The following is a 12408-nucleotide window of genomic DNA, read 5'->3' on the forward strand; positions in this document are numbered from 1 at the left end:
CTGTTACCTAATAAATATATTAATCTGGCTCAGCTCAGACCATTGTATTACCATTGGATGAAGAATGGTTATGTATATACTTCCCATCAAAAGGTCAGGCAGACCACATTGAGTCAGGGTCAGGGTGGTCAAAAGAAAATACATACAAATAATAATAATAATGATAATAATAATAATAATAATAATAATAATAATAATAATAATAAACTACAATAAAAGAACACTATATAATCTCAGTTTCAGTTTACAGTATCACTGTACAGTATGACTAGATTGCTTCATATTGAATAAACAGACATTTATGTTGCATCTCACTGTTACTGTTATTTAGCTATTAAGCCTTGTTTTTAGTAAAGGCAAATGGAAACTTTTAAAAACACATTTATAAATGTATTAAAATAATAAGAAATATAAAGACCCAGGCTTAATTTAACTGAAACTGAATTTCCACATCATTTAGACACATTATAATTTGTGCAATTTTTTGATTAATAGATTTTTTTTTTAGAGAAGAATAAAATCAGTGTTTTTTTTACAGTGACATCCATTAGAAGTTGTAGTCTTGTCCTGTAAAGTCATGTATGTTGACTTAAACTGATTAGAATACCTCCACTATTTTATAAATCAATCGTATTTCTGATTGAATGCCACATGAACATTCATGTTCCTGATTAGCAGTGCTAGCAGTCTCTGTTAGCAATGTAAATATGTGGTTTGCTGTTCTGTGTGTTGTACATGTTACAATATATTTAAATCTCAAACCCAGCAGTGAGTAGCACATGCATGGCACGTACCCCTTTGTGGGAAGCTAAATGTCTTACATTACATTCGGTGGACCCCCTATTTTACAGGGTACCCACCTAAAGCTCTCTCATCATGCACAGTGTAAAAACAGTTTTAGTAAAATAGCGCGTTTGTGCCACATTTTGAAATTGTAAATGATATCTAATTTAAACTGTTGAACTGAACTCAAAAGAATTTCGCTGCATGAGCGAGAGGTTGAACGAGTTCCCAAATCCCATCGGGAGAATTTATTTTATTGGTAATCGCTGAACTGGGAGAATGATATGCCTGCGGTTTGTGTGTGACATACTGGTGCAATCTAGACAATCCAGAGAGTTTCAGAATTGAGTGAAATGACTCTTTGGCATTTTGACTGTGGGGATCTCATATGTCACGAGCTGACTGCATTGGACTCCACCTTAATACTGCTCTTAAGCACTAAACACTGGGAAGGTTAAACAACAATGGCACGCCCAGCGTGTGTAAATACTTAATTTTTTAAATTATATACATAATGTGAAGTTCTGCACTGTTTTTCTCTTTCTTCTGTTTTCTTCTTCTCTTTCTTTATCTTCATGTTTTTTTAATCATTGCCACATAAGCTGAATCCATAAATCATAATTTAATTACACGATGAAAATAAATTACATTTTAATTATGCTAGTTAAGTTAAAAACATTCCTTTAAAGTTAATTGTAACAGTAGTGTAGTTTCATTATCAGAATTATGTTTTAATGGATCCTTCCCCTCGGGTGATTGGTTTTATTAAAATGCCACAATTACACATCTAATGAATTTTAACCACAATAAAACAAAACAAAAAATACATTGCGTACTGTCTGCTGCTGTCTGCCATTAGTCACCTTGTGCAAAGTGTTTTTAAAGTTTGTCTGGGTTGAGGGTACTGGTGTAGGTGTAGTGAGCTACTTTAGTGCAGGAAATCTCAGCTCCACAGATTCTATAGAACCCAACCAGAGTGAGGCAGTAGTAAGTTACTGTTACTTAAGAAAATATTATTTTTAAGTGTTCTTCTAGTTTTTCTCCCTCTCATTTTAGCCATAAATGTTTAATTTTAATTATTTTTCTCTGTTTATGGTCATTTAGTTTTTATTTGTTTTTTATTTAATTTTATTTGTCCTGCTTTGCTACTGGCTACACTTGTTTCCCTCTTTTGATGTTTATCCATTTTTATTAGAACACAAAAATCACAACAAGAATATGGTCCAATAAATCCCCTTGCACTAATGCTTGTAGATGTTTGAAGTTACATTAGTTCTTTTTTAAAGTAAAGTTCATAGAATCACTTTAGTTTCCAAAAAGAAGCATATTCGCAAAAGAGAAATTTGATAGTTATATGTAGTTCATTACATAGTCTTTACATACATAGTTTATATAAGTGCTTCTTCCATGGTATTGTTTGAATAACTCTTAGAATTTTGTAGTACCTTTATTTTTAAGAGTTCAGTTCTTCTATGTAACTCAGTACTGAAGTAGATATTTGATGTAATGCTTTTTTACTTTAACTCAATTTGTTGGATACTTTTGTGTTTATTCAGTTCCTTATTTCACTAAATGCACAATATTTTTGTAAATGCATGCTCTATGGCCAGGTGTAACACAATGCTCGTATCCCTTTTTGAATGAAAACACAGATAATTTTGTAATTCGATACATATAATGTACATTTAATGGGTCCATTAGGCTGTATTTATTTATGCTTGTATGATTTAGAGCAGTGGAAAAAAGTATTTGTGATGAACATGCAAGCTAAGACAAATGTATTTAAATGTATTTATTAATTTATTGGAGATCCCCAGAGATATGTGCTGTAAAATTATTTGTTTTAATGTTATTAATGTTGAAATGAAATTTTATTTCAGTCAATAGTAAAATCCTTCATATTTACATCAGGTTAAAAAATATATGTATATATTTTATCATAAAGCTCAGTAGGTGGTGTTTAGGCCATGTTACTGAAAAAAAATAGTCATTGCTGTCTATATCTGTATACTTTACTGAAATATTCTTTCCAAGGTTTTGCCTGATATGATTTACTGGGATTCATAGGTTAGTCAGCTCATGATCTACAGATTAGGAAATATCCAGGAAAGTAGACAGGAGAGTCTTTAGTTTTAGTAAATTATTCAGACACATTATAACATATGCAGATGAGCAAACTGTTTATACCATTAGACTTATGCTAAATCAGGCAGAGTGAAGGCCAAAGAGAGCAAACTCCAGTAGAGGGCCGGCTCACACTCAGTTTAACTTGACTACGATTTCAGAGGCCTGTGTGGAAAGTGGCATATAGCTGTGGCTGATCTAAGACAACAATCATCATTTAATTTTTTTTTTTTTTAGGATTTTTGAAGAACAGCATCACAGTTTTCCTGCATAATCTCAAAATGAAATGTTCTGTGTTGTTATGTCATTTGTTCTAGATATTTAGAACAAGTTGTAGCTGTCATTTCATAATGCATCCCACTGTTTTACTGTTTTGAACTACAAACAAAATAAAACATGTTCTATTTAGGGGTGTAAGAAAATATTGAAGTATCACAATATTTTGTTTTGCAATGTTGTACAAATTTGCAATTATAAGTTGTAAAGATTGGAGTCAGACAGTGGGTGATTTAGTGTTGTGTTTAAACACTGTCAGATAGCATAGATAGCAGTGTTGTACTCTGTCTTTATATCCTACTGTTCTGATTGCGTAGAAAACTAGTTTTTACAAATAACACTAAATAGTGAAAAATAATCCTGTGATTTCCTAAAAGCACAGTATACTGTATTTCCTACTCACAGCATTGCAATATATTGAATTGTAAGTCCTGTATCATGGCCTGGTTCTTCTTTTTTGCTACTTCTAATGGAGATCCTTGTGCTGTTACAGAGCGCACAGTTGTTTGTGAACACTCAATGAATTAAGAGGGAAAACACAAAGCCTGAGAATGTTGTTGTGTTTTAAGTCACAGTTTAAGTCACATGTGCTTTGAAGTGCATTTTCTCATGCAGAGTGCCTGCGGTTTCTGAAAATGTAAAACGACTTGAAAAAATATATAAATTGAAAAAGCAGACACCCCATTTCTCCAAAGCACGAGAGAATAACAAACAGGCCCCGGATGCCACCAACAAAATGACAGATGTACAGCACATACTGAGCTGCAGATTATACAGCCTTTGTTGTCCAGAGCGATTGCTCTACAGCTATTTATTAGAACTGTAAAGAATCCTAACACTAATGCACGCACCACAGCGTTCACAGTGTTACTCTCAGTCAGCTTTTGATCAGATTTTGATTGGAGTTGACGCATTGACTACTGTCAGGGGTTCACATTTACACAAGCTTGAAAAACTGAGTAAGATTGTCAAGTATTGTTCATAAACATAATTATCCAATAAGCATTCCAGAGATTTATTCAATGCCTTGTTTGTGTCTAAAAGCCAAAAATGACAATGCATTTATGATGATTTGCTATTAACTGAACCATCTTATTTTGTGGAAAGAAAAGCATTTTTTTTATTTTGCTGGATCATATTTAACATAAAAAAGGCAAATCTGAACCCAATTTATTAAATAAATGGAATATAAACGTAATAGTTTACTGCTGATTTTGTAGTTACATTGTAATCATGTAATAGCAAACTTATACTTCAAAAAAAAATAAAATAAAATCTTCTAAGGCCAAATGTGATTGTTCACATCCTATAGAATAAAATGGAAATTTCCTCTTGGACACTCAGTCAGGTAAAGCTGAATTACGCAGTAAAACGAAGCTCTCTGCTCTGTCTCTTCCAGCTTGCTCCAGGGCATTTCAAAGGCATCAAAAATACCGGCTGCTACTTCAAAGCCAATTATGAACGCAGTAATACCGTACGCGCCCACTCGCACCTTTGTGTCTGCCGCATATTTGATTTCAGTGTTTGTAAGTGTGTGTGGGCAAGTGTGTGCAGTGTGTCGGTGCACTACAAAGGCTATTGTGTCCGAGGTGGGATGCATCGCAGGTGCTGAGTGATTCAGAGTCATTTGCAGCACAACTAGCAGCTCCCTAGACAGAGGGCTACTAATTTCTTGCTTTAACCCTTTGAGGCACAGTGGTCAATAGAAGAAACCACAAAGATTTGTTCTCACTTTCTCACTTTGCTGTTTTGTTAAAGAGGAGACCTCTACACATTTAATGAAAATTTTGAATGTTTTTTTGGGGACTGTTAAAAATATAGAACACAAGAAGTTATTTAGAAACTGTAGTTTTTCTGTTGGGCCTAGACCCGCTAACACTGATGTTTTGGCCAGACCAGTTGGCATTTTATGTGCTTTTTAAGCACATAAACAACCTGTATGAAACCCAAGCAAGGGAATTTGTTATAGTTTTCCCATGAGGCAAAAGTAAATTAGTAGTAATGATTGCTTATATCATCATATAATTGACTTAATAACTTGTAAGCTGTTTAGTAATTTCAAGTAAATGCATGTGGTTCCTAAAATTGCATGACATTTAATACAAAGAATAATGGCACAGCCCAACTTATTTGTTGTCTAAAAGCATGTCTAAAATTGTCTAAAGTTTTCTGTTGTTGGTAAAACTCTATTGAAGGAAAGCATTTATAAGCCTACACACATTGTAAAAAGGTATTTGTAAAAAAATATATATTTCATGTGGTGAATACTGTATACTGTATAATGTATGCAATTAATTTAGTTAAGTTTTATTACTACCTGATTGAAAGTTTATATTTGAGTTGAAGAAACCCAATTCAGCTGGTTATATTTTTTGGGGTTTAATGGTTAAATGACAGTTAAGGTCCTTTATGACAACTGACATAAACCTACTTTATGTAAAATAAGTAATGAAGGCTTATTCCAAAAAACGTGTTTTTACACACTACCACTGGCATTTGCTAAAATAAACCTGTATAAATGACTATTTAACCTTACAAACACTGTCTGTAGTCTTAGTATAAGTGTTGATAACAGATAAAAGTATTAAGTCTTACAGACCCTATAATCAAACTTGTTGGAGATTGCCAGACAGATTAACCTGGGAGGTTAGATACAGTAGCCTCACAGCTCCAGTACAAAACTAAATAGAATGGTAAGGGTAAACCAATGTAAAAATTGATTGTTAACTGAACTTACAGTCACTTAAAGTCATATCTTTATCAGCCAATTTGCTAGATTAAGCCTGAATAGAATTGTTCATAGTGAAACTCTATTTTTAATCCATGTCCAAAATACAAAGGGGTGGTTTCTCACACAGGAATTTTATGAAAAAATTATCTCAGTATTCTTTAAATATATGAGCGATTTTTAATTCTCAAATGTCTAACTGCTGAGATTCACGCTGACAGCTTCTATATGTAAAGATGTAAATTTTTTTTGAAAATCACATTAAAATACTGATTTGATTAATCAAATTAATTACACATCACTACACATCATTTTGAACAGGGATGTGTTATGGCATCAATTTGGTTATACACACAATATCACAATACAGATTATGATTCAATATATTACAATTGCGATACTGTAGTCAAGGCAATGTACTGTGACTGTTTAAATAAAATTTTAGGAAAACTTGTATAGTATAAATGATACATATATATAAAAGTCTGAATATTGTTTTATGCAATTATAATAGCAGGATTCATAGACAGAATACCAATACTGATATCTAGTTGGTGAGGTTTAAATACTACAATAAACAATCTATTATACTAGATCTATATAATCTATATTTAAATAGAGATTTATAGTCTACGACTATCGAAAATATAGTCTACGACTTGGCTTAATCTCTCTTATAGAAACTCACCTACAGGGAATTTAAGATTACTCCTAATCCAGTTTGACAAAGTTTTAAGGAACATTTGGACACCATGCTCATCTTAACTAGGCAAAGACTGAAACTTACTAAGAAAGTACATTCTGTACATTTGATTTCCACTGATCTCTAGAATAGGAGCGGGAAATGAGGGGGCGTGAAGGGCCTCCGCCGCCCCCGCTGCAGCAGATGGGTGCTGTTTGATCCACAGGTGGGTCTCTTGTGACACAACGCCGCTGCACCTCTGAGGCGCAAGCTGATCCTGCTCTTTCTCCTCGTGCTCCTGCTCCAGTTACAGCGCCAAGCTGACGTGGGCGGACGCGGCCGGACACACTGTCCAACAGCCACGGGGCTGATGTTCAGGTGTGCAACTGATCCCTCACATTTAACACTTTTTACCCTCGTGGGGCTGCGCTGGCAGGTAACTTGACCGAATTAGGAGATGGCCCTCGTGGAGCTGTGAAACTAAGTCCGGCCTTTTTTCTGGAGGGTCATTTCCGCCTACATCTCGCTGTGCTACACACGCTGCATATGCTGTGACAGTGACAAAGGAGATCGGTTTCCTGTACAGTGTGACTAAGTGCGCTGATTAAATTTTCACTTCCTTTTGTCATGTTCCCGTTATTGGTGTCTGTCTTTCAAAGATCAAAGGCTACTTGTAATACTGTACATCTTAATGTGGACAGGATTACTGGATTTAGGCAACAGTCTGACAGTAGGGAAGGTTCTTTATATCACCTTGTAAGAAAAATATCTAAGTATTCTTCAAATATATAAGCAATTTTTTTCTTCTACTGAATTTCACACTATTCCATTTTGGAAATTGCATTAAAACAGTAATTTGATTAATCAAATTGATTGGATTAACCCCCCAGCCCTAGTCTTGGACTACACAGCATTTTAAATAGGAATGTGTATTGGTAATACAATAAAAAAAAAAGTCTGCATCACATGGTGGATTACCGTTAGCACGTTTCCATTGCAATGGCTTAAGATCAATTTTTTTTACAGATATTTCCAGAGAACAAAGTGGATACTGTGATTCATCTGATAAAGAACCATTATCGAGTGATATTGTAGATGAGTGTGAATAAAGACCTAATAAACCTTCCCTTAACATAAAGATTATTTAGTAATATATATACTCCTCACACTCACACACTTACAAAAATGTCTTTTTTTAGGGAACCAAATGTGGTCCTTCTGTGGCATCACTCAAAGAACCTATACTGTAGCACTTTTACTAGTGTAAGAGCGCGTGTTCATTTTAATCAAGTCCGCAGATTGCATAGTTAAGACACTGTGTACCTACAAGCTACAAGCTAAAAGCCCCTCAGACACGCTTCCATAATTACAGTACATTGATAGTAAAGTGACACATTCCAGGTACCATTCCAGCTGTCATTTTCCATAAATTCCTGTCTGAAATGATGTTTGCTTACCAGCTACAATTAAATAGTGCTAAATAAGCGTTCCTTTGAGGATGATATTTTTAGATGCCTCTCTCCTCTCAGGAGCCACCGCTGAGGACTTGGAGATTTTCCCCTCACTTAAATTACCTATTGATGAGAGGGCTTCCCTGCTCTGGTTCTGCCGTGGAAAAAGGATGTCTGGCTTGCTTTTAAGACGTCTCCGAAACGAAAGCTCTGTGGTCAGATCTGAGGAGCCCCTGCATGCAACAGAAGCTGCCTTTTTAATGCCCGGCTTAGGTTCCCTCAATTACTGCGTATGGATATTCTGGACTGGGCCTGCATCTTTAGTCATCAGCTTCATTAAGCCATCCTCTCTACTTTCACAAACCCAAATGTAGGTGTTCTTTTTTTCTCTCTTTTTTGCTGCAGTTTCGCTAAATGATAATTGCTACCATGGGATCATTGGCAATACCAGGGCTTGATTCCGATAGGCAGCAAGTAAATAAGTAACAGAACGTGCCCCAGAGATTCTTGCCACACATGCTGATGATTATTCCACACCCATCTGCAACGTTACAGAATAATGTTTTCTAGCTAATTAAATCCAAATCTTTTTAATACTGGAGCCTGAAAGAATTTAAACATGCTTGTGTTGGATCTGTGTATGCAGACAAAAAAGGCTACTGTGGATGCAAGGATTTTCAAAAAATTCAAAAGCTGCTTTTGATGAAAAAAAAAAGACAAAGAAGTTTGATCAGAAATTGGGGTGCATTGAATTTAAGCTTTTAAGAATATCAGAAGAGTTTTTTTTATTATTTTTAAATTAGCTCTGTAATAATTCAAAAAACTTTGCATCATAATTTCTGTATTGATGTATTTATATTTTTATTTATTTATATTTCACATTTTTAAAAATGTCAGCCTACCTTTACATTGGAAAGATATCACATGATGAATGGACTTATAGAAATGTCCCAAAAATTAATGAAATACATTTTTTGTAGCTTACTTTTATAAATGTCTGTGTGTTTTTTCAATAATCCTCATGTATTCTGACTATAATTCTGATGATAATGACTATTCCAGTGGTCTATGTTGAATTCTTCTCACTATAAATATCTGGAATTCCATCTATACATATCATAGATATTAGTTGGGTCTTTCACAGCATGTACTGAGCAATGAACCATAATAATCATGCCTAAACAATTAGCCTGCAGTTTGCAGGGTTTAAATTCATACCAAATGGACATTTGCTTCTGCTGCTGCAAATGTGGTGTGGTGGACTTGCCTTTGATTAGCAGCGATCAGAAGCTGCACATTTGCAAACATCTGTAGCAGCCATAAACGGAGCATGTTATCGTAGAGCAGGTGCTAAGCTTCCCGCCAGGTCGTTCTCATCCCTCTGTGCTCTCACCCCAGAGACGGCGGAGAGGGTCAGAGGTTAACATGGTAATAGGGGGTGCTGATTGCTACAAGTGCCTCTCTACGGCTGTGGCCTCGAGAAGGGGAAGTGTGCAGCACGCGCGGCGCAGGCAGCACAGCTGTGTTTGGAGACTAGACGCCCTGACTTATTCAAAACGGCCCTGAAACATTTCTCTTGGAGGGGATACGCCAAGCCATAGATCAAGCAGAGCAAACAGGCTTTCGGGCTTTTTCCCTCAGGCTTGACATGGGAAAGTCGTATTTCTTCACACAAAATAAAGATTTCAGTTGTGTTTGTCGATTTTGCACTTTAAGTGCGTAATAGTTTTTATATTTAATATTTTCACATTGAGGCATCAGCTTTTTCTTTTATATGGTCTCTTCAGTTAAATGTAAGATTTATGTCTGACTTCTAACTGTTATTTAATTGATTGTGTTTTTTTAATGCTCCAGTTATTTGATCACACTTTCTTGTCTTTGGAACATGTAGTAAATCTGTCCATTTCACAAAACAGATGTGGCTAGAATGAGACAGAAATAAGTTTTAGAAATAAGCTGTGACAGATGTCGTTTTATACTAAATAATAGATTGAAGTTGTTGATTTAAAACAAAGATCAACACAAATGAAGAGGCATCATCTTCTCTTTTGTATATTCTTTTACTCTTATGTCAGACTTCTAACTGATATTTAATTGATTGTGCTTTTTATGCTCCAGTTATTTGATCACACACAAAAGAAAAAAAGAAATCTTTAAGTTTGTTCAAACATTTTACAACACAGATGCAACTAGAATGGGTCAGAAGTAAGTTTAAGAAATAAACTGACCTGACCTTCTTGCTGTGAGAGACGTAGTCTCATAGTAGGTGATCAAATACAAAGATCAGCACGAGTGATAAGACATCATCGGATGTCTCTGTCGCTCTGAAAGCTTTTGAGATGTTAGAAAGATTCTCCTAATGTGAAGACATCACACATCACATTCTTCCGAGATTCTTCCAGAGTTCTTCTTGACCAGCCTGTGTGATGGAGCTCCACACAGCTTTGCCCCCGGACAGGCCACTCAGCTGCGGACATGCTGAAGCACACCCACTAATCCAGCAGGCCGTGTCCAAAGTTTCCATATTTGCTTTCATAATCTGCTCAGTTTTCCTGCCTTGTTTCTCCCCGCCTGCCCGTAAATGTGTGCAGCAAGCTGCGGGAATGTTTACACTTGACGGAAATCTCTTTTGAGCACTCCTTACCCCTCCACCCCCCCTCCACTTCTCGACATCGCTCCACAAGCTCTGCCTTAAGTTGTACAACCATTTGAAAACAGCCATTTGAAAATGTTTGCAAAGCTATATGCAACATAAACGCTCAAAGAGCAAGACGACTAGAAGATTTACCTTATACACTGTATGGTGCTACACAGGCCATGTGCCATTTCATATACCCGCTGAACTCTGACCTCACAACAAGAACCCAAAATGAAAAAAAAGGAAAAAAGGAAGAACTTACCCCAGAAGAAGTTTTGCTGGCAAGGTGTCACCGAGCTGAAGAGGCTGTTGGATGCCATTGCCACCACTAACGGTCACTCCGCGGACAAATTTTGTTTCTCTATGGTTTCGATGACCTTTGATGTGTCCTCAACTTAGGGAGCGCGCATCATGCCAGGAGAAAATGCGGGAGGAGAAAAAAAAAGAAAAACATCCACAAGAATTGTGCTTTCGTATCAACTATTTTCATGACCACAAGTAATGACCAGGTCTGGCTACAGCAAAAAAAAAAAAAAAAAATGTCACCCTCACTGGGAGAGGATGGAGCCAAGCTTGCTGCATTTGAAGAGTGCGGTTGAAGCGTACTTACTGCTGGCTGCTGAGGTCCTTAAGCCCGAGGCTGACCCGGGACAATTAACCATTTATGCGCCGCCTGGAGCACCCCGTGCGAAAAGCCTTAAGCTGAACTTCTGTGGTTCTGTGGTTGCTCGGGAGGTGAGTGGAGCCTTCACACAAAACCCAAAAAGGCACAAGCTTTAAAAATGTCTTTTTTTTTCTTCCCTTCAAAATGCTGTCACAGGAGAGGCTGGGTCACATGCTCGTGACATCACGGGAGCAACACTAGCACCAGAGTTGAGTGGGCCAGCTTAGTGCTGCTGTGGCTTTCTTGCTCTCTCTCTCTCTCTTCTTCTCCCTCCCTTCCTGCTCTCTCCCTCTCTGTTTTTCTTCTTGTGGAGACGCGTGGTTCGGCAGCTCTTCCTGGCACTCTGGGGGAAGCTGTGCAGAGGGAGGGGCCTGATGGAGGGGACTGATGGAGCCTCTTCAGCTCCCTTGAGTCATAGGCGCTTCAGAGGGGGGCGAGAGTGCTCTCCAGTTTCCCCGCCGCATGTGGTACGACTGCTCGGGATGCTGTTGCTGCTGCTCCTGCCCACACGCTTTCCTCCACCTACTCCGTCTTTCCGCCTTCCTCCCTGTGCGCTTGTTTCCAGTGCTGCTGGGTGGCATGTCGAAGCCTGTCACTGCCATCACGTCTGAGGTGGGCTGAGGACAGCACTCAGAGCTTTGAGCTGTAGTTTCCTGATCCTGGCTTTGGAGACCCTTACTGTGCCCATGTTAGGGTTTTCGGATTTCTACACTTTTAACAAATAGAAATGCCAGTTCTTTGAAGCGATGCACTAAAGATTTACTGTCCTTAAGAGGCTTTAAGTGGAGAATAATTTTGAACAGTGTTCATAGATGAGATGCAAAGTGTTAAAACGTCTTTAAAATGTTTAAAGAACCTGCACATAATGTACTCTAGCTTTTAGTTCGTAACAATCTGTTTAGAAATATCTCCAATTGAATCCAGTTAATCTAGTTATGGTCTAACATGTACAAACTCTTAAGTTCTGCATAGGTTCTTTAGTGAAGACAACACTATTTTATTTCATATATTTTACCAGGCAAATCATTAAGAACATCGTCTTATTTACAATAGCAGCCTGGC

At 37.0% G+C, this 12408-nt stretch overlaps 1 protein-coding gene across 3 annotated transcripts in view; it reads right to left on the bottom strand.

Annotated features, from left to right (window-relative positions):
- The window catches only part of runx2b (RUNX family transcription factor 2b), a 47029-nt gene extending 35217 nt beyond the window's left edge, over nt 1-11812 (bottom strand). The window contains exon 1 of one of the 3 annotated variants that reach the window (XM_022686636.2): nt 10945-11812. In XM_022686636.2, the coding sequence (XP_022542357.2) occupies nt 10945-11002 (58 nt within the window). In that variant the 5' untranslated portion in view covers nt 11003-11812. The remainder of the gene's footprint in view (nt 1-10944) is intronic. The other 2 variants (XM_007229717.3, XM_022686637.2) reach the window with 2 other exon arrangements.
- Nucleotides 11813-12408: the final 596 nt, after the last annotated feature.

Source organism: Astyanax mexicanus, chromosome 1, assembly GCF_023375975.1.
Source record: "Astyanax mexicanus isolate ESR-SI-001 chromosome 1, AstMex3_surface, whole genome shotgun sequence".
Classification (NCBI taxonomy): domain Eukaryota; kingdom Metazoa; phylum Chordata; class Actinopteri; order Characiformes; family Acestrorhamphidae; genus Astyanax; species Astyanax mexicanus.